Below are 20,798 nucleotides of genomic sequence, written 5' to 3'. Positions count from 1 at the left end.
TATCTACTTAGGTAGTAAATTGCTAAGTTTTATGAATTACAGAAGCCTCCTACATTTACCGTTACTTTTCATTTTTTATATTTGACTTCTGATAACTATCTTGAGTATGCAATGTTCTAACCTTAAATCAGGTTGCTATAACAACAAGTGATAGCCCTTATTTCATTTTTGAAGTGCAAGATTTATTGTCAGGGCCAATGCAGTCATACTCTATTTTCAAGATTGCTTAAAGTGCATTGAAAATTAAATTATAGCAAACAGGTTCTGTCTCCCTTTGCACATTCATCATTAAGTACTCAAACATTCTATGCTACCACTGTTCTAAATATTTACTTCATTCACCAAAGGTAATTCATGTGACACAAATATGTGTGATTGTGCAAAAAGAGTGTTCTGTAGTATTTTTAGTTGTAATCTTATTGAAAAAATAATTATTTATTCACTGTTATTTTTTAAATAATGTCACAAAAAATTAAATTAATATAAGTGTATGCAATGATACTTTTGTATTACCTTATTATTCGGGTGTTGTGCAGAGAAAAAGGTTTTTCTAAGGTTTGGATGGCAATTTATACCATTGTATGATTTAGGGTCTCCTCATTTACTTAATGGTCTAATGAATGGTACTCCTGTTTTCCAGAGATCTCAGTGAAAATCAGATCCAGGGTATTCCAAGGAAAGCATTCAGAGGTGCTGTTGATATAAAAAATCTGTAAGTATTCCTGGATTTTCACCTTACTGTCTTACTTTATTGGGTCAATGGGTTATTTCCAGAACAAAAATGAGTTACAATGCCTGGGGCAGTATATCATCTGATTATCAGATATGTCTTTGTGGGTAGAGGTACAGGATATGCATTAAAGCCTACCTTACTTTAGTTTCACACTTAGACAGAGGAGCCTCTTGTTATCTAAGAAAGCAGTGGATGACTTTGTAGTCAACATGCACTCTTAGTCACTGCTATCACGGATGGCAAGGCTGACTAGGGAAGGATAAAGATGTTCTGATACTCCAGGTACCATAAGTGTACTCCAGCTACATAGGCGTGTGCTTTGTCATGTTGGAAGCTGTGCCGAACATGATGTTATCTGAAGAACAGCTCTACGGTTTCAGTGAAAGAACCAATGAGATAGGCTTGTCTGTAATGTGTCCTCTAAAGACACCTAGAGTGTCTTACATTATTTATGACAAGATTCCCAGCACTGCGTGTCTGCGGGTAGTTCTTCAGAGTCTTGTTAGAGCCATAAGAAGATAGTAGAATCTTCCAGGCTTATCAGCACAGTCTGTTTTGCTGTTGTCCTTTAAAATGCCTACTGGCCAATAAACAAGAAGAGACCACGTCTAAAACGGTGACTTGAAGAAGTTTACTGTAGTCGTTCAGTGTAATTGGATTCTTATATTATATTATCTTTAATATTTAAAGTTTTGCTTGCATGCAAATATGTTCATGTAACTCTTGTAATATAAGTGATTTGTGAAATTTATAAGTATACTTTATACAGTAAGTAAACTTTATACATAGTGAATCTTTGGATTTATGGATTGTGAATGCCTGACTGTGTGGATTTTGCAAGAACTTTTAATTTTCTAGTCTGACTAATCATATATTTTCATGCTAAAAGATCATATACAGTGCCTTGCAAAAGTATTCAGACCCCATTAAAGGTTTTCAAATGTTGCTAGATTAAGAATGATACATATCTTTTTCGAATCAGTATTCGTATTAGTATTTTTGCAAACTCGCATGCTCAAACAGAATTTTTTTTAAAGACAAAAATTAGTTATTTGTCAGTGGGTAACTTAAGAAGCCAAAGACTGAAATATGCTGCTTGCAAAAGTATTCAGGTCCCTGTGCTCTTGTAGCTCTAAGTTTACAAAGGTAAAAGAAATTGCACTAATGAGGTTATAATTCCCTTATCATTGACCTCTGCATATTCATCATTGCAGTGACTCTGAGGGATTTACTGGATAAAACCTCAGTCTATTCAGGGATCATTGGTCAGGCTCTGAATTTGAAAGAAAGGTGCAAAGATGGATTAAAGAGCATTCTAAGGAAGTTAGAGATAAAGTGCTACAAATGCATAGCTTGCGAAAAGGATAAAAAGCTATAAAAAGTGTTTGGATGTCCCATTGAGCACTGTTGGCTCAAAATTCAAGAAGTGGAAGCTGTATCATACCACCCAGACACTGCCTAGAAAAGGACGTTCCTCAAACAGAAACAAACAAGACAGAGAGTTGTGAGGGAAGCATCTGAGAGGCCAATACTCACTTGGGAATACCTACAAGAGTTCAGTGGCTGAGAGTGGAGTAAAGGTGCATCAGTGAACTATTTCAAGAGTTCTGTATAAGTGTTATACAGAACTCTTGAAATAGTTGACTGATGCACCTGCATTTGCCTGCAGTGCCAAATGGCAGGACTGAAGCCATTACTCATAAAGAACCATCTTAAAGCCCATCTGGAGTTTGCAAGACAGCATGAGAGTGATTCAGTAAGATATAGGAAAGAGTTTTGTGGTTAGATGAGACCGGGATAGAGCTTTTTTGCCAAAATTCAAAGCGCTAGTTGTGGCACAAACCTAACACTGCCCATGACCCAAGAAACACTATGCCTGCAGTGAAGTATGGTAGAGGCAGCATCATGCTTTGGGGATACTTCTCATCAGCAGGGGCTGGGAAACATTTTAGAACTGAAGGAGAAATAGTAGAGGAAAATACTGCTTGGGAACTCGTTTCAGAAACTAAAGCTTGGGAGAATATTCACCTTTCAGCAGGACACAGTGATCCCAAGCACAAGGCCAAAGCAACACTGGGGTGGCCCAGAAATAAAAAGGTGAACGTCCTTGATTGGCCCTGTCAAAGTCCTGACTTCAAACCCATCGATAATCTGCCAAGAGGAAACTTCACTCCTAACCAGTGTCCAAAAGACTTAAAGCTGTTATTGCAGCAAAACGTGGCTTTACCAAATATTAATGTGTGTGGTCTGAATCCTTACTGTATGCAAGCAGCATATTTCATTTTTTTTAACTTTCTTTAAGATATCTGCTAACAAATAACTCATTTAGTCTTTTAAAAAAATTCTGTTTGAGGACATGAGTTTGCAATAAAATTACCAATTAGAAAAAGGAAAGTATAATTTGTAATCCAGCAACATTTTAAACTTTAAAAGGGTCTGAATACTTCTGCAACGCACTATAGATCTATATATCAAATACATGCTATATGTATTTCAGTTATTGAAGTAATGGTGCTCTGTGTTCCTTATTTCCTAAAGAGCTTTTAGCTTTTATCAAAAGGGGGAAAAAGTTAGGACACGTGAGATATAGTATTTCTGTTATGCTATTGGCTGTTCGTATTCCTTGTGGACTTTCCATTATTTTGACATTTCATACTTCATCATGTTTTTCCTGATCAAAGAAAGAGAACACTTGTCTTGTTAAAGATGGGTATAGTCTCAGAACATAAAACCATAAGTAAGGTTACAGATGAGAGGAGGTCATTCAGTCCATTTAGCTCATTTGGTAGTAGCTATACGTTTTATTCCATCCTTTGTTAAAACCAATATTTCATCCCTAGTGAAATACTCATTTAGTACTCATTTAGTACATCAGCCATTTACTTTTCATTGTAAAAGATTTTATATTATTGTCCTCTATACATCTTACTTCAATTTTTTGTGGTTGCTTTGCTGTTATAATACTGTAAGAACTTTTTATTAATTATTTTAGCCCCCATTTCAGTATTTCTTTTGGTTTCTCTAACCATTTCTAAAATCAATTTTTAACTGTGAAAAACATGTATTCATCATTTTGTTGATATATTTATTTCTTTGATACATATGTAATGTTAGTTAATATGTCAGAATAAATGGTCACACCTGTTTCCAATCTGTTTATTTGTGATTTCAATATATTTTGCTCATTAATGTGGATAAATTATTAAATTACTAAAATTGTATGTCTTTTATGTATTTTAAAATTGAATGTATAGATTAAATAGAGTATGTATGTTAGGATTCAGGGATGAATTTGTAGTTGAATCCTATGCAGAGCGTATGCAAACAAATGGAGAATTGCCAAGCGAAAGTGCCGAAGATTAAATCCGAATAATAATGCGGTAGAAAACCAAGTCCGAAAGCCAAAGGTAATTAAACTAGAAATCCACAAACTGAAGGGATGCCTGAGCTCAACCCGGGTAGGAACCCAAATACTGAGCACTGATAGACAAAACCCTTGTGCTTAAATACGCAAAGATTAGAGTTGTGGTGGTAAACCAGGAAGGTGAGTGGTTAGGTGTTTAACTGGGAAGAACGCCTCCTTAAAGGAGGTAGAATTACAGAGGAGTGTGACAATGTAGCTGTAGTGAACAGAAGTTACTGTCCTCCCAAGCCCTCCATGTGTTTTATTTGAGATGTTATTTCGAAAGCTGTGGCCAAGAAAATACTGTAGGTGTGAATCTCCCAACTAACACAACCCAAGCTAAAGAGGATGTTGAGCTGCAATATTACCTCCTTTTTTACCTGTATACCATATTCTGTATCATATGTACAGTATCCATAAAGTATCCATAGGTATCCATAGGGTCCTATAGGACATGTCCGAGTGTAAAGTACAATTATGGAGATTTGATATCAGTGGCGATTTCACTCATATTTTGAGACACATGAAAATGACCAGTTATGATCATCTCAGCATTAATAGTGCCAAATGTGATTTTTCTGTTTTGCAGACACTTCAAATATTTGCTTTGTGTTTTTTAGAAGCCCCACTCTTAGCATAATAAGTTCTTTAGTGGAGTTTTATTCCTTCTTTGCTTTTCTGTGATATTAATTTGAGATCCAAAAGTTGTTTCCTCAGCACATTTTGTTGTTTGCTCAGTCCTCAGACTTGAAGACTTACATCTGCTTAATTTCTTCTGTTGGTTGCTTGATACTTGGTAGTAATTTTCTATCACTTTTAACTTACTTTAAACATGCCTGACTGTGGTTTTATGAATGAGGTGAAATGGCCATCCATGTGTTCTAAATGGAATGGCCTGGACACACCACCTATTTTTATGAATAACCCCAGGGTTATGGCTGTTTAAAATGAAGCGTTTTGATACAATATAAAATACATTCAGCTTTATCTAATGCTCTCACCTAAAAGTAAACAAACCAATATATTGCTGTGTATTATAACTAAAATTGTCTCATGAGATAAGGAAAGTTGCTTTGTTATTTTTGAGCATTTTAGTATACACATTTTAAACATGATCTGTACAATACATAAACAGTATTTTTTGTTATGCTTTTGAGTTTTTGTATTATTATGTTTTCTCAATAGTTGAATTCTATGTATCAGGTTGTTTTGAGATTTAATAATTTATTGGGCTGACAACATTATCTTATATCTTATGTTACATTTGTACTGCTGGACATCTTTGTTACTGAAGCAATCTGAGTGAATTACCTTGGTCAAGGGTATTATTCCCTTACCAGTACTACCTCACATGGGATTTGTACCTAAAGCTTTCCAGTTGTAGGTCCTGATTCCTAACCATTGCACTACCCCGATCATGCCCTGAGCTCAACATTTTAGATTATGAATGATTATACTTTATATTATGAGTAGCCCATTAATACCAATTCTTGTAATTGCTAGTTTTCCTTGTTTTGATTGATTCTTTCTTGAATTGCTTATGCTGTAAAAATAACAAAAAAATGCCTGTCAATATATCCATAAATCATATTGTAGGAATAGTAGAAAAACATTTTGAGGTTCCCAGATTTTATACTATACAACATTAAACCACATATAATGTGGTTAATAAAGGCTTCCACTGTTTAGGCGTTTGGATTCAACTTCAATACAAAGTCTATACAGACATACAGTGCGCAATACAGGTTGATCATATAAAAATTGCACAATTAAAGCAAGGACCACCAGACTCAAAAACAGCTTCTATCCCACTGCAGTACGCATCCTCAACAGCTTACTGCAATGCCTCAGATTCAATACACATCTGCACTACGCACGTTTTGCATGGTCTACAATGTTTTTTTTTTTCTCACTTATACATATTTATTGTCCCACAAGATATTTATTGTTCTTGTTGTTATTATTTATAATGTTTGTAATGTACTGTCTACAGTATGTGGTGTTGTCTGTTGTACTGCGTATGCCCCGAGAGATCAGCGCGATTTTGAATTCCAGTGTCTGTATACTGTACATATGGCAATAAACTACTCTCTACTATAAAACAAAGGGAAGAGGATGTGATTCTTCAACAGCTTCTTTTCTGTGAGGCAGAAGAAATTCAGTACAGGGTCGCTGAGGTAGCCAGAGCCTAACATCATAAGCAACAGGGGCAAGGAAGATTAAACCCCGGGTGGGATGTTAGTCCACCACAAGGGAGACACAAAAGACACAAACTCACACACTCACAGCAGGGCCAGGTTTCCCAGAAGCCAATTAACTTACCAGTATGTCTTTGGAATGTGGGAGGAAATTGGAGCACCTGGAGGAAACCCACGTGAACATGGGGAGAACATACAAACCCCACACAGATAGCATCCCAGGAGTTGAACTTAGGACAGTGCTAACCACTATGCCATGCTGCCCAAACGAAATAGGCCTATAAAAAATGTCTGCATACAGTCATATATCAAGATAGATTATAATTGCATGTTTTGTCCTGACATTTATCTTTAGGCAGCTCATCCTCATGCTGCACAACAAAATAGTTTCAAACTGATGGAGCTTAAAATAAAATGAAATAACACACTAAATATAACTTTTATTCCAAGACAGGATGGAATAATGTTCTGTGGTGAGTTCACTAATTCAGATATTCATGAAAATAGCTTGTTTTAGGGCTACGTCCCCCTAAAAACCCGAAAGAAAAATGTGTTCTGCTATTTGTGTTTCAAAATATTTCAGTCTGTTTGTCATTACTCTTCACTGAGTTTCAGTCACTAATAATAATAGTAAAGCAGTACTAATTGTCCTAATCATCTGAATTTGAAAAATAGGATATATTATTGTTTTGTACTATATACTTTATTTTAAGTAGGATAATTTGTATGTAGTTTAGATAAGCCAATTTTCAGAAAGGAAAGTATCCCAACAGACTATTGTAAATCAAACACTACAGTACATCTGCACTGGACTATCCATAAAGCTTTAGGCATGTAGCATAAAGGCTGACCTGAAAAAGAATACAGGAGTCATGTAATCCTCTTAAACATTTTCAGTTCACAGGGCACCTGAGATTATGCCAGGATCTTACTACTGCAAATGAAAGGAAATTCCAGAAATAGTAGGATGCTTAATATCACCATGGACAGCTCCTCTAAATATTCTTAAGAGACATAGACTCCTTTAAAGAAGGGGCAGGTGATGATTTTGCAGATTAGTACAGTGATTTATATATTGACAGCAAAGGATAATGAGATATGGACAAAAACGTATATTAGTGCTTATCCTAATTAACCTACAGACCACATTAAGCAAATTAGATAATATTAAAAGATTTTTTTCAATTTTTCAAGAAACAATTTTTCTTTTGGGTTGTGTCTGGGGAGCAGTTTATGCCATTGTTGTTCTTTTAGCGCTTTGATAAATTGATGGGCGAGTTCAGGAAAAAAACACAGTAGATATATTTTATGGCAGAAAAAATAAAGAGCCCATTAACTAAATTATTTGCGAAGTTAATCTTGTGCATAGCTCTTTCGGGTTTTAAGGGTGTTGTTTATTGCTGCAGCATTGCCTCTAACATAAACAGTCATCTACAGTATGAATGTCCTTTTGAGGAGCCTAGTTTTTACTTTTACAAACCTCCCAGAAATGTGATGCAATCGAATCCACAAATCATCATCTTCAAATATAAATATATGTCAGTAAAGTTCATTTTAAACTGAACCACAGATCAAAGTCTTTTAACTTTAAATATATATATATATTACATTAGTTGGTATGTAGTCATGTCTGTTGTGAGAACTGATGGTTTTAATCCAGCTAATTAAAATGTAAACCCACTTAACCCACATATTTCAAATATGTTTAAATGTAATTTAAGCATGGAAATTGGTTGGGAATGTGAGGTACAAAGAAACAAACTTGTTCGATATGTGATTTAAGAGAGAAAAAATAACAATTTGCCAGTTTGCTTAGTTTTTATTGGTACGTATCCCATTTTATTCATTTTACTATGTAAGCTGCTCTTAGTTTTTTCAAATTATTTTAACCGTTTAGAGTAGAATGAAGTGATACGGGAAAAATGTTTTTTAGCTATAAAATAATAATTGTCTCATTTGTAGAATTATCCTTTATTTGATAGAATATTTCATGGTGAGGTGCTTAATTCATTTTGTCCCCCTTGGACCTTTTAAAATTTTATTGTGTTGTGTTTTTGCCATTGATTGACACAGAACACTCTATAATGTAAAAGTAAAAACAAAATCCTCTTAAATGAGTTAGAATTATAAAACAGAAAATAACTGATTTCATAAGTATGCACCCTCCTGGAGTCAATGTGTGGTAGAGATACCTTTGGCAGAAATTACAGGCTACATTCTTTTTGGATAAGTCTCTACCAGCTTTGCACATCTGGACACTGCAATTTGAATACTTGTATTCACTGCAACAGTGAATACTTTAGGCAAGGACACGATAAGATGTAAAGAGATAATAATAAATAAAGCTTTCAAGAGTGAATTGCTGCAAGCAGTCATGTCTTATATTAAAAGAAACAGTATCTGGAACATTTATACTATTAAATAATGTAGTTATAGCATCTTAAAAATGTGAAAATATTTTATTAATCTATTTATGAATTTACAATATAGATAAGTTGTTTCTACATGCAATAATTTAATTTATACTGTATACTGTGTATCAGTCTTCCAGATAAAAAATGTTATTGCTGTTCTTTATGGTAACGCCATCCTGACATTTTTAACACGTTTGAATATTAAGTGCAATGTCACAGAAAACTACATTATTAAAGTATTTCTTGAAACAGTCACAATAAAACCTACCATTTATCAAATATATATTTTTTTATTTTCCTGAAGGTGTGTTTTGCTTTCCTTTGTCTCAGCAGAGTTACAGTGATACAGCTATTTCCGCAGTACTGGTTTGCTATAGAATTTGGTATAGAATAATTACTGTAAAAGTCTATTGAGCTCAAAGATTTAAAGACAAATCTGAATGGCTTGCTTCTTCTTGCAGAGGATAGCAGAATTAACATGCAGCTGGGTGCCTCTGATAAATGGATTCTGCTAGGTCACCAAGGGGATGCGTGTGACATTAAGTGATTTACAGTCCTTTACCTTAATGAAATTGTTTCAGCGAGATGACGCTGAGAGCTTTTAATGGATAGCTTTTCTTGATGTAATGAAATTGCGTTCCTTTGGCATTTAATATAAGGTGCAGTTATTATTTACTGGTGCTTTTCCTGAGCTGCTGCTGTTTTGCGCAGACAGTTGAGGAAAAAGAGATTTCAGAGGCAGCATTAAGGCCAGAATCGTCTGTGACAGTGAGAGGCAGCTTGAGTGTGGTCTGTGATCGGGGCTCAGTCAGTGTGGCTGCCACTGTAAAGCCTCCAGGAAGCTTTGCAGCACATATCACTGCTAATGTTCATCTCCTTTTCGTTTATCCTCCTAATCTGTTTAACAGGCAACTGGATTACAACCAGATCAGCTGTATCGAGGATGGGGCGTTCAGGGCTCTGCGCGACCTGGAAGTGCTGTGAGTACTGCTCCTTTTCTCTATCTTTACAAAAAGACACTATCTGATGCTCAGAACATTTATTCTGGTAACACTGGGCTGTTCTGTCTGTGTGAATGGAAAGGGAAGGAAAGTAATATTTTCACATGTCCTTTTCTTTTCATTATTCTATAAGGGATAAATATGAAGTGAGGTTCAGATTTCCATAAGATGAATAAAGGTCCAGGTTCTGATACCATGTAGTGGACTCACTAAATTATTTTATTTTTATTCCAGCTTAGTGTGTCCGATGAATTTCAATTGTTAGCATTATGCAGTGATGGTGAAATGTGTTCATAACTACAGAATCATTTCCAAAAATTGTAAAAAAAAAAAAGGAAGTTAAAGTGAGACTTTTGAATGAAGTTAGATAAAATATGCCCTTTGTGATCAGTGTGATCGTGAGACCCAAAATTCATAAACCTTCAGAAATATTCTTCACATTTCATTTGTAGTATGGCCTTGCCATTCAGTGCATCATATTCTTTAGCAAAATAAATGTATGAAATAGTTGTTTGTTTTTAGTTCTAGGTGAGACTGTAAATAAATAGCTGTATAAATACTGTACGGTAGCTGTAAAGCAGATTGATAGAGTTTTAAAATCAGGAAATTTCTCTTTAGTGTCTGTAAATGTAAATAAATGACTTTATTAATATACCTCCTTACTATGTATTATGATATACATATCCTCTTATTGAAAATATACTAGGAAAACACAGAACTAAATATTCCTGTTTTATAAGAAAAGAAATGTTTTTTTAATCTTCATCTGGCATAGTCATTCTTCTCTACATAGCATTCCATTAGTAGTAAATCCCTGCTAAGGACAGAATTTTTAAAAAAGGGGAAAAAGTCTACAAACTTAGCACATGTTACAGTTACCATTTTTAATAAAAGAGAACTGCAATAGCGTGATTTATAAGAAAGAGCTAATTACCCTTTAGAGCTTTTTCAGCTCATAAAACCTTTCTCTGCAGCACTGCAGTACTTACTGAAAATATAGTAATTGTGCCATTCTGAACCAGCTCAACCAGTATATTCTAACCTGGTGACGAATAGCATATTTTTCTGTTTTATTTAGAATCAGAAAAAATGTTAAGCAAAGATTTCATTGAAAGAGAAAGTTTGTTTTCAAATAACTTATATCTAGTCTTATATCTTATGAGTGTGAGTAATTACTAATGCTTAAAAGAAACACATAATTAAGTATTTTGTATTTGCCTTATATAGTTGAATGTGCATGCACTTACCAGTGTGTTGTGTCTTACTAAAAGTAGATCACTATTCATGAAAAAAATATTCATTAAATTAAAGCAGTGTTTTCACGTCATATACATCATTTATGGAAAATCATTTTGATTTAAAAATTAGTTTTTCAATTTAAAAAAAGTAAAAGGTTTCTGATATATTTCATGCAAAGGTTACATATCTAATATTTTAGCTGTCAATATGAATTTTGCATCCTGTATTTCCTACAAGGTCTGTAATGAATGCTTATGTATAGCTCTTTTTCCTGATGAGGTTTGGTATGTAACAACATTTTTATTTTTGCCATTTCACAGCACACTTAATAACAACAACATCACCCGCCTGTCTGTGGCAAGCTTCAACCATATGCCCAAGCTCAGGACTTTGTAAGTTCCTTTTAGTATTCTGGTTGTAAAAAATAGTGAATAAAAACACGTGTTCAGAATGAAAATCAACGTAAGCTGCTTCCAAAGTTCTGTTTGCCAGACTAAGAATTTTACATGTAGATGTATGTAAAATTCAACTGCTGATTAACCTTCTCTGAGGTTTAGATGATCCTCCTAATGTAAAATTAGCATTCTGAACTAGGTCCTGTGATTTAATATCCATTATGGTTATTTGGTTAGGATTGAGTGCATCAGCTGAAAGGTTCTGAAATGACATTACTGTGTCAAAGAGAATGCTGAGAGTAAGAGTTTGATGTATAGTATTGCATGTCCTTTCTTTTACTTTGTGGAAAAAAATAAAAGCCGATCTAAAGTAATTTAACTAATTTAGTGAATACAAGGGTCCAATATTTTATTAATAGCAAAGAGCTTTTTACTGCTTGGAAAGGAGCCATGATCTTGTGAAGGTCCCAGATAATACAAAGACACCTTTCCAAAGTCCTGCTGTTTGGACCGTTTTTAATTTCAGGAAATGGTACTGACTGTAGAGCACAAGGGTTGAAGGACCCAATCTATTTTCTGAGTTTGAATAAAAAAGGAGAGGAAGTCACAAAAGATATCTATTTTATATTGAACCGTTATTCAGCATTGTTCATCAGAAAATGAAAATAGATTTTTACATATTTGTAAAAAAAAACCTAGATTTAGAGGTACAGTATATAAAGACTGAAATAGTTCGATCTTAGTTGTGTTGTCTTTCTGTAGATAACCAATACACCTTTTTTTCACCTTTCTAAGGGTTTTTTTCTTGTTTATTGAATTGTATTTATTTATCTGTGGCCCTGTGCCCTTTCTGCTGAGTTTGCAATATCATGCTAGAGCAATCGATTTTGTGACAACCACCTCAACTTTTATTAATTACTCTTTAACTAAAAGGCTGCTGTCAAGCTGCTGTTAACTAAAATGTACATGGGCATGACAAGCACAGTGAAATTTGTAGAAAAGATTAAAAGATTGATTCCTCATTAGTGGCTCCTCACTCCCGTATCCTGTAGGTGAAACTGCATCAGCTCTGCACATTTGTAATTTGCCCATATTGATTTGTTTTGTCCCCACTTAGTCGCCTTCATTCTAACCACCTCTACTGTGACTGTAATGTGGCCTGGCTTTCTGATTGGCTGCGTCAGAGGCCGCGAGTCGGGCTCTACACACAGTGCATGGGACCCAGCCACCTGAGGGGTCACAATGTTGCTGAGGTGCAAAAGAAAGAATTTGTATGCTCTGGTAAGAATTTAATTTTCCTGATCTCAGGAGCAGTCTTTAGCTTTGGAATTCACACATGTTGCTATTTAATAGCTGCTCGAGCAGTAGCTGCTCTTTGTGTGTTGATGAGTTTGGTTGCATTTTTTATTCTGGAGAACAGGAAATATTATTATGAAGTATTTTGAAATGGCCTTCATAGGCTTCGGTTTCTGAAAGATTTTAAGATAAGAAGATGATCTTTTCTTCACGGCTCTGCAAAATTTTTATGTTAATATTCTTAGTGAACTTTGGCATCTGGACAAAAGGTTTGTCAGTTTATTTGGATGCCAAACAAGATTTACGAAGTGCTTCATATTTCTTGGTGTTACCTCAATGTACAAAAGTGCTGTTTTTACATGCAGCAAAAAGGCCTGGCAACATTTCTTGACTCGGAAATATGCATTAATGGTTTAATTTTGTTTGTATTTTCTCATCCATGCTTTCAAGATGACGAGGAAGGCAAGTTGACACATTTATTTCATGACAGGAATTAAGCTGAAGGCTTCATTGTTGTTTACATTTGCTATAAAAAGTGTTTTTCTATTATATCAAGGATGTGTCAAAACATGCATAATATTTGCATGTGCTTAAAATGGCAAGAGGTAATGTCGTACGCAGATACATTGTAAGTTTGTCTGAATTCCTTTACATTTCTGCAGTCTATACACAAAATCTACTTTTTTGTATAAAACAAACATCAATTAATTTATTTCAAGTAGGTAGCTGCGTCAGAATGCGTAGGCTGCAAAAGGAACAGGTAACGTGTTTATTCCATGCTGAAAAGAAAATAAAGGAAACACAATGTTTCGGCTGTGGAGCCTTCTTCAGGTGTAATTAATTTATTTGTTTTACTTTTTCAGTTGTAGCATTGGCATTTGTAAAATAAAAAAAATACAGAAAACCGTCATTACAAATTACCTGGTATAATACATATATTTTAATAAGTACTGTATATAACCCGTAATTTGGAGCATATAAAACCCAATTTTGAGCATTCGGGTAAACACACATTTAATAATGTACAGTGCCTCATGCATTTATAACTGTGGATTCTAGGTTCAAAAATATGTATTTTTTGTATTAAAAACAGCAACAACAAAGGTTAATATAATAAAAGTTAAAGGCCTTTAAGATGTACATGTTTCAGATGTATATGTTTTTACAGCCTTGCATAGGATACAGAGTGTAATATACAATATGTACTTTTTAATTATAAAACATGGGCACTTCATCTAGTAAGCAGATTTGTTTAGTAAGGTGTCATGTTGCAGATGAGAGAGGCTTGGAAAAAGCCCACTTTGAAATAGTCAAAACTGAAGACATCTCACTGCAAATAAGCATCTGATAAGGACCTACCTAATTTTCTTTCAGTGGACGGTTATGCTTGCCCAAACTGAGCCATGTTGATTGGAGTTATAGCCCTGGACACACAGGCACAAGAGATTGCATAGTTTTATCCCCTTTCAAAATTTCTTTCATGTTCTTGAAATAAAATTTAGGTTTTCACTGGACACTGCCTAAGAAAAGATCAGAAAAGCGCTCTGTAAACATTCCAAACTCCTCACTTGGGGAGCCCTGTATTGTAATTATTGTCTTGACTGAGGTGGCTACTGTGCATATTCTTCTGAGTATTATTCCCATTCTTTATTTTATTTGATTTTCTTTTGCATTCTTCTGTAGTCAGCTGTAGTATCTCTGTGTTTTTGGATGCCATTGGCTCGTGTATGTTTAAAAGTACAAGTATTATTCAGTGGTCTATTGTGTTCAGTGAACCTTTGTTTTATTTTTTATATGTGCATATCCTTTCCAGAGCGTAGTTTAGCTTTGCACCCTTTGTTTCCAGGATAGGTTCCAAGTTGCCATGAACATTTCCAGGAATGAGCAATTTTCCAATAATAAATGGTTGGCTGGATATTTTCATGTGGAGTGTCCCTATCTGAACGTGTAGCAGGGAGGCTCAATGTGGTTTCTCCTTCTCCCTCACAGGTCAACAGTCTTCTCCATCCTGCAGTGTTCTACAGTGTCCGGATTCCTGCACATGCAGCAACAATATTGTGGACTGTCGTGGAAAAGGTTTGACTGAGATTCCAACAAACCTCCCCGAAACCATTACGGAAATGTAAGTCTTTCCGTTTGTCGTTTTCATTTGTGCTTGAATAAGTTGGGTTTTTTTTAGAGCTCATATGACCGTTTCAAAGATCTAACTTGGACGCTATAGGTTTTCATTTTCAGAACAAATATTATAAGACCAAATAAATACAAACAACTCTGTGACTATTATTAGGGCAGCAGTGTATTTTAAAGTTAAACTAAAAGAGCGGTTGATGAATGAAGTCGCAAGTAAACCTTCCACCTCTTTCAGTTAATCCTTAACTTGTCTTAACCCAGGTTCAGTTTTCTTAGTCTATGTTGGACGTTTCTTTTTATCTTTTTCTTTACAAGCATATTCATTTTACAAGGACTGAATATTTCTTAGAGATTTATTCTCTGAGCCAGAAACAGCACATTACAAATTCAATTGAAAGTACAGCTGTTCTATGTGTTTTAAGGATATTAAGAGACTAAATAAATTATAAATATGAGACAGTACTGTATAATAAGTAGGCTTTTTTTTCAGTATTTATTGCTTAATACAGTGACAAATATTTTACTTTCTTCTGATAAATGACATCAGAGTAATTGGTTTTCTGGAGTGATGTTTGTGTTGCAAGTACCCTTTTACAGCTCCTCATTTGTATGCTTTTAAGTAGCATGTTTGTTTCTAGTTTTTCTCATTGTTTGGGCATTGCTGTTATTGTTAAGTTTTGTTATTTGTAATAACAACAGCACAAGGACATACAAAACCAGGCATCTTAATTGCTTACACAAATATCTTGTGCATCTGACTGTGAAATGCAAGTTATACCAGAAGCATTTAACTTGTTATTTACACTTGAATATAACCGGATTTCTGGTATTATAAATTAAATATAAGTACAAATTTTAGTGTTTGAATTAATTTATGGAAATATTGTTTTAATTTTAGGGATATACATAAGAAGGCCCATAGGAGTACAATGTGAAAAAACTTTGAGACTGAGACCTAGGGTTGACAGAAATTGCAAGCAATTGAACTGATCGTATAAGCAATACATTATCAAAAGCTGGAGAGTTTCAGAATGTACAATAATATCTTCACATCTATTTTCATGTAGAAACATGGTAGCATTATGTCACTGTAGTGTAGAAGGGTATTGCCTCCTGTTCAGGGATACACAATTACAGGTTGTACACACCAACCTTTTCTTAAGGGTGAATATGGATGATGACTTTTTTAAGGAATATATTTGCTTGCAATCCAGGTTACCTTGCTCTTACTTGATACCTCTGACACTTTGCAGCCCATAGAAACAACACAATTAAAACTACAAATGATAAGTGGCCATTTTGGGTGTTTTTGTGCCTCCTTTGAGTCTATTGTATTTCCCTAACTTGATCCTGATCGTGGTGCTTAATAATAATATAGTAGGTTCAACTAAGGATCAAGAGATCATGGAGACGTTACTACCCTTCAGTAGGGTTGCATAACTCGATAGGTTGGTCCACAAACTAGAATAGGTTGGTGATTTTTTAAACAGGCACAACTATTCCTTTAAATGATTATTTTGTTATAAGTATCAAATATCGGTTCTATAGTCTATAGTAGTGACAATAATTAAATATCTTAGTCCAGGGCTTCTCTTTTTTTTCTTTTGAGAAAACTGGAGGAACAACTGGTATCCTGATATTCCAGATTCTACTATGTAGTAATGAAGAAATAAAAAAAAACACTGTACTTGTTCCTTTATCCTGAGGTTTACTAAAATATCTTAAATCTAGCAATATAAGTACTGCCCTTAGTTATTGTTAAATTTGGCCTCTCACAGAGTTTTAACAACCAATTTATATTTGTTGAGCTCTTCACATAAAATATCATCATTATCATTCATGTCGCTCAGACCATTTTAGTCCATAGGGAAGTAAACTTTAAAGCTTTACACTTATAAATGCTTTCATTTTAAAATGAGGTGATATTATTTATTATTTATTAATGACATGCATTAATTGTTATCGCTATTAAGTAATAGTTAAGCAATAAATGTACAGAATGTTTGTTTAAAAATGTTGAATGTAAACTGGTGCACTTCATGCCAGTTGAGAAGTTGATACCTATATAATGTTGGCCTACTTTAGTTCTTTTTTTACTTGAAACCTTTGTGATTGCAGGAAGATTAAACACAGCATAAATATATTAGCACATGGAATGATAACTGGGGGACATATACTCATAGCACATAACTCCACATTTTAATCCAAAGCATACAGCCAAGTCAAAAACAAAATTCCTAAAGAGGAAAATGTTCAAAGTACTGCATGGGCAGCAAGAGTCACCTGACCACATCCAATTGGAATGTTACGCCTGGACTGAAGCACACTATTGCTGCCAGGAAACTCACAAATTGTGAATGCATTCAAAATTGTTTGCATCAAAGAATGGGAAAGGTTTCAAAGGAACTTACCTAAGCCTAAACTTAAGGATGGAATTCCAAAATGTACCTTAAACTACTATTCTCAGACATTGCCAATGGGTATTCAAAAATAATTGATCAAATATTTTTGCTATTTACAATTACTAAAAGGATTTTTGGAGACCTTTTCCTCACCAAATCTTTCAATTAAAATTGAAGCTGTACTAAGAATACATAATCAAACATTTTTTCAATCAAACATCATTTTTTTTGGTCATCACATTTGACATGTTTGTAGTAGAAATTCTAACATTTACAGACAGAAGTACAGTGAATGCGCATCAAGATTTTTATTTAATGTTTAATACTAATTAATGGTATATTGTTTAAATCGATAAACAGGATTCATTCATTTAAAAAAGATGTTTTCATTATTAGCTATTTTTAAACAAAAACACGTTGTTTTAACCATGTGTAGCTTTTACCACTTAGATGTTTTAATCAATATTTTATTTTTTACATCTAACACAATTGTCACAATCCTGTTAAAATTATTATATTTTAAATTTAAAGGGATGGGCACTTTTTAATAATTGTCTTCCAAATTCAGTTATGCTGATGCTTTCAATTTCAAGAATGTTCTGTGTATCTTTTTATTTATATAGTATGTCGTCCCTATTTTTTAAATCTGATATAGGAGTACATATATTTTTGTCTTGACAGTGCCTTCTAGACAGCAAGTATTATTGTTATTGTACAGTATGGTTATTGTTCCAGTAATAAATTAATGTGTCGGTTTCATTAAGATTTAATAGAGATTGCATTTGTATTTGTTTAATGCTGTCTCATAAAATCTTGAGAAGTTTGAATGTGTTTTTCAAAGAGGAAAAAAAAACCACAGACTTGTATCTATGTTTTGCATTTACTTTTTGGCTTTAGACGTTTGAAAAACATGCAGCAGTGTTTTATTACAACCCATTCTTCACATAACGTGCACTTTTGTTGGGGGTTCAATTTGAATTTCACGGATGGTTTCTGCAGAGGTAATGAAACCGTCACAGACATACACAGTTTTGTTTCTTGGCAGAAAGATTGTGTATTCCACTGTACAGGATCAGAAAAACAAATGTTATCAATCTAACTTGTTTTTCATGTGAGAAAGTGCACCGGAAACAGGGAGTTACAGTTGAATTTTGAAGTATGGTGTGGTTGGCCTCAGACCCCAAGGGGATTTCTCATAATCAAGGTATCTTATCGGTGGGTCTGAAGGTGGGTAATGAGTCCAGGCCAAGATAGACAGACTCTGCTGTTTGTGCATCTGTTCCTGAGTAGAACAGGAAGACCTGAGTTGTTGATCCGGTCCATGACGAGATGTTTCCGACACTTCCACTTTTCATCCTCCCATTTTCCTCGTACAGTTTAATGCGGAGATCCATGCTGCAGACTTTCTCCTGATGTTCACGCATGGAAGTAATCAAACTCGCAATGAGTGGGAACATCTGATATAGCAGCTGTTTTAGGACTTAGAATGCATTGAAAGTGAGGACCAAAGTATACAGCTCAGAGTGTTTCTAGAGCAATGGAACATGTGCAGAATTAGGTAGCCCTCCCACTCATGACCAGTGGTCACTGACAAAATTGTCTTCTTTTCACAGATGGTGTATAATCTAGAGTAGAGGAATGAATATACCCTCTCCACTAACTAGACAAGCTGTGTCAACACATGTGCTTGAACTGTCATGATGTGTGAGGCTACTGCTGTCATCCTACCAGCATTGCTACTGACATAAAAAAAAATATTTTAAAGTAACGGGGTCTTTATTGTTAGTGTGTTCTGTCACTGTTTCGTATCAAAGCAAGATCTAACACGCTTTTAAACAAGAATGGTATTAACATATAGCATGGCAGTAAGCTGCTGCCTCACAGCTTCTTGTCATTCCATATCTGGGGAGCTTGCATGGTCTCAATGAGTTTGTTTTTCTCCCAACTTCTGAAGGCATGCTGGCTAGATTAATTGGTGACTCGGAATTGTTCCTGCATATGTGTCTTAGTGTGTTTTGCAACGAAATGGGATTCTGTATCAGGATGTTGTCCAGGCCAATGCTTTGTGTATAGTCTGTTGTAACACTTTCCAGGAATAATTAAGTATAAGTATTTTTCTGATAATGGGCGGGGGGGGGATGATGAAACTAAATTACTTAGCTACAGCAATAATGTTAGAGGCTCCTTCTATAAAAAAGGCTAGGTTCCTGTTGCATTGACAGTTAGTGAATTAGAAATATCAAACATTTAAAAATCATAACTGCATTCTTAAAGGGATTGATTTACTTACAGGCATTTTTAATTCTCTTTAAAGTTAACATATTTTCAGTTATGTATTTCATTTGAGTCGCATATCGGAAAAAGTAATTTAGAATTTACTCATCATGTAGCTTAGTAGGTTTTAAACTCACTAATAAAACATAAAATGGTGGATTGCTGTTCTTCTACTGCCACTGTCCTGTTCTCTATGAAAAATTTGCCCATTACACAGTGAGCAGGCTTGGTGAATGGACACTCTGTACTGTAGCATTTCAATTATGCATTATGTTTGTCAAAATAGGTATTCAATACAAGTCAAAAGACCCTTTCGTGATTTTTCTTAGACAGTTATGGTTTTTTAAATACAGTAGAGGCATGAAGAGGCCTAATAATATGTCGGTATTTGCATCAATAGTTTTGAAACTACAACTTTACAATGAAACAATATTGTCTTAGAAGAAGGTTGTTGTGGTCTAGCCATGAAAATAAAACAGGCCTCAGCAACATAACACAGCAACCCAGCTCTGCCTGTGTGTCAAGGCAACAAGCTGGCAACACCTGTTGTTGGCTTGTTGCTGTCGACAACAGGGGTGCATGCTATAAGCACAAAACACTGCAGTGGCATTATGAAATTAGCTCTTATTGAGCAGCCTTACAGAAAGGCGTTCTGGCAGTTAGGAACAAAATGTTAACATACTGTAAGTGGTTTATGAAGGATTGTTAAAAAATTAGTCTGTAGATCTTAGGCAGGGATGTATAATTTAAACTTTATTCACATTGTTTACAGTTTGCATTGACCGAGGTAAATTGAAATTAAACTATCGAACAGTTTAAAGGGTAAAATTATATTGATTGTCTTTGTAAAAAAGTGATCTGTGGACTTATCACCTCTTTCCTCTCTAACCTCCGTAGACTATTAGCTAATGTTACAAAATGCTCTCAAAATATAGGGAGTTTACTGAATATACAGTATATAATGCAAAACTCTTCTTATTAAATTACACCCTGGCTTCACAGGAGGCAGGCCATCCTTTGCAGGATTCATGAATTATCAGTTGTCTTCATGAACTGGTTTTTTTATGTATTTACAATTCATATACAGTGTAATACCCAAGGATATTTTTCTTATAAACCCTATTATTTATCTTTTAACTATTATGTATTAGCAAACTTTGGATGCATGAAAGAAATGTGTTTTTAGGCCCTGCTTGCTTAAAAAATTGTATTGTCTTTGTACGTTATTTAAATCACCATTTTTTGTTATTTTTCAAATATACAGAAGTATATTTCAAATAGCTTAATGTACATTATACTCCTGTAAGTTTTTA

The 20,798-nt window shown here is 34.5% G+C and overlaps 1 protein-coding gene across 2 annotated transcripts in view; it reads left to right on the top strand.

Moving 5' to 3' along the window:
• slit2 (slit homolog 2 (Drosophila)) overlaps positions 1–20,798 on the top strand; it is a 166,617-nt gene that overhangs the window by 93,849 nt on the left and 51,970 nt on the right. For both annotated transcript variants that reach the window (XM_088917790.1, XM_088917782.1), the window contains exons 5-9: positions 641–712; positions 9,657–9,728; positions 11,309–11,380; positions 12,501–12,664; positions 14,669–14,801. In XM_088917790.1, the coding sequence (XP_088773916.1) occupies positions 641–712; positions 9,657–9,728; positions 11,309–11,380; positions 12,501–12,664; positions 14,669–14,801 (513 nt within the window). The remainder of the gene's footprint in view (positions 1–640; positions 713–9,656; positions 9,729–11,308; positions 11,381–12,500; positions 12,665–14,668; positions 14,802–20,798) is intronic.

The sequence above is a fragment of the Atractosteus spatula genome, chromosome 1 (assembly GCF_055471065.1).
Source record: "Atractosteus spatula isolate fAtrSpa1 chromosome 1, fAtrSpa1.hap1, whole genome shotgun sequence".
NCBI lineage: Eukaryota > Metazoa > Chordata > Actinopteri > Semionotiformes > Lepisosteidae > Atractosteus > Atractosteus spatula.
Note: the sequence above shows the minus strand (reverse complement) of the source record. Positions and strands in the feature narration are given on the sequence as shown.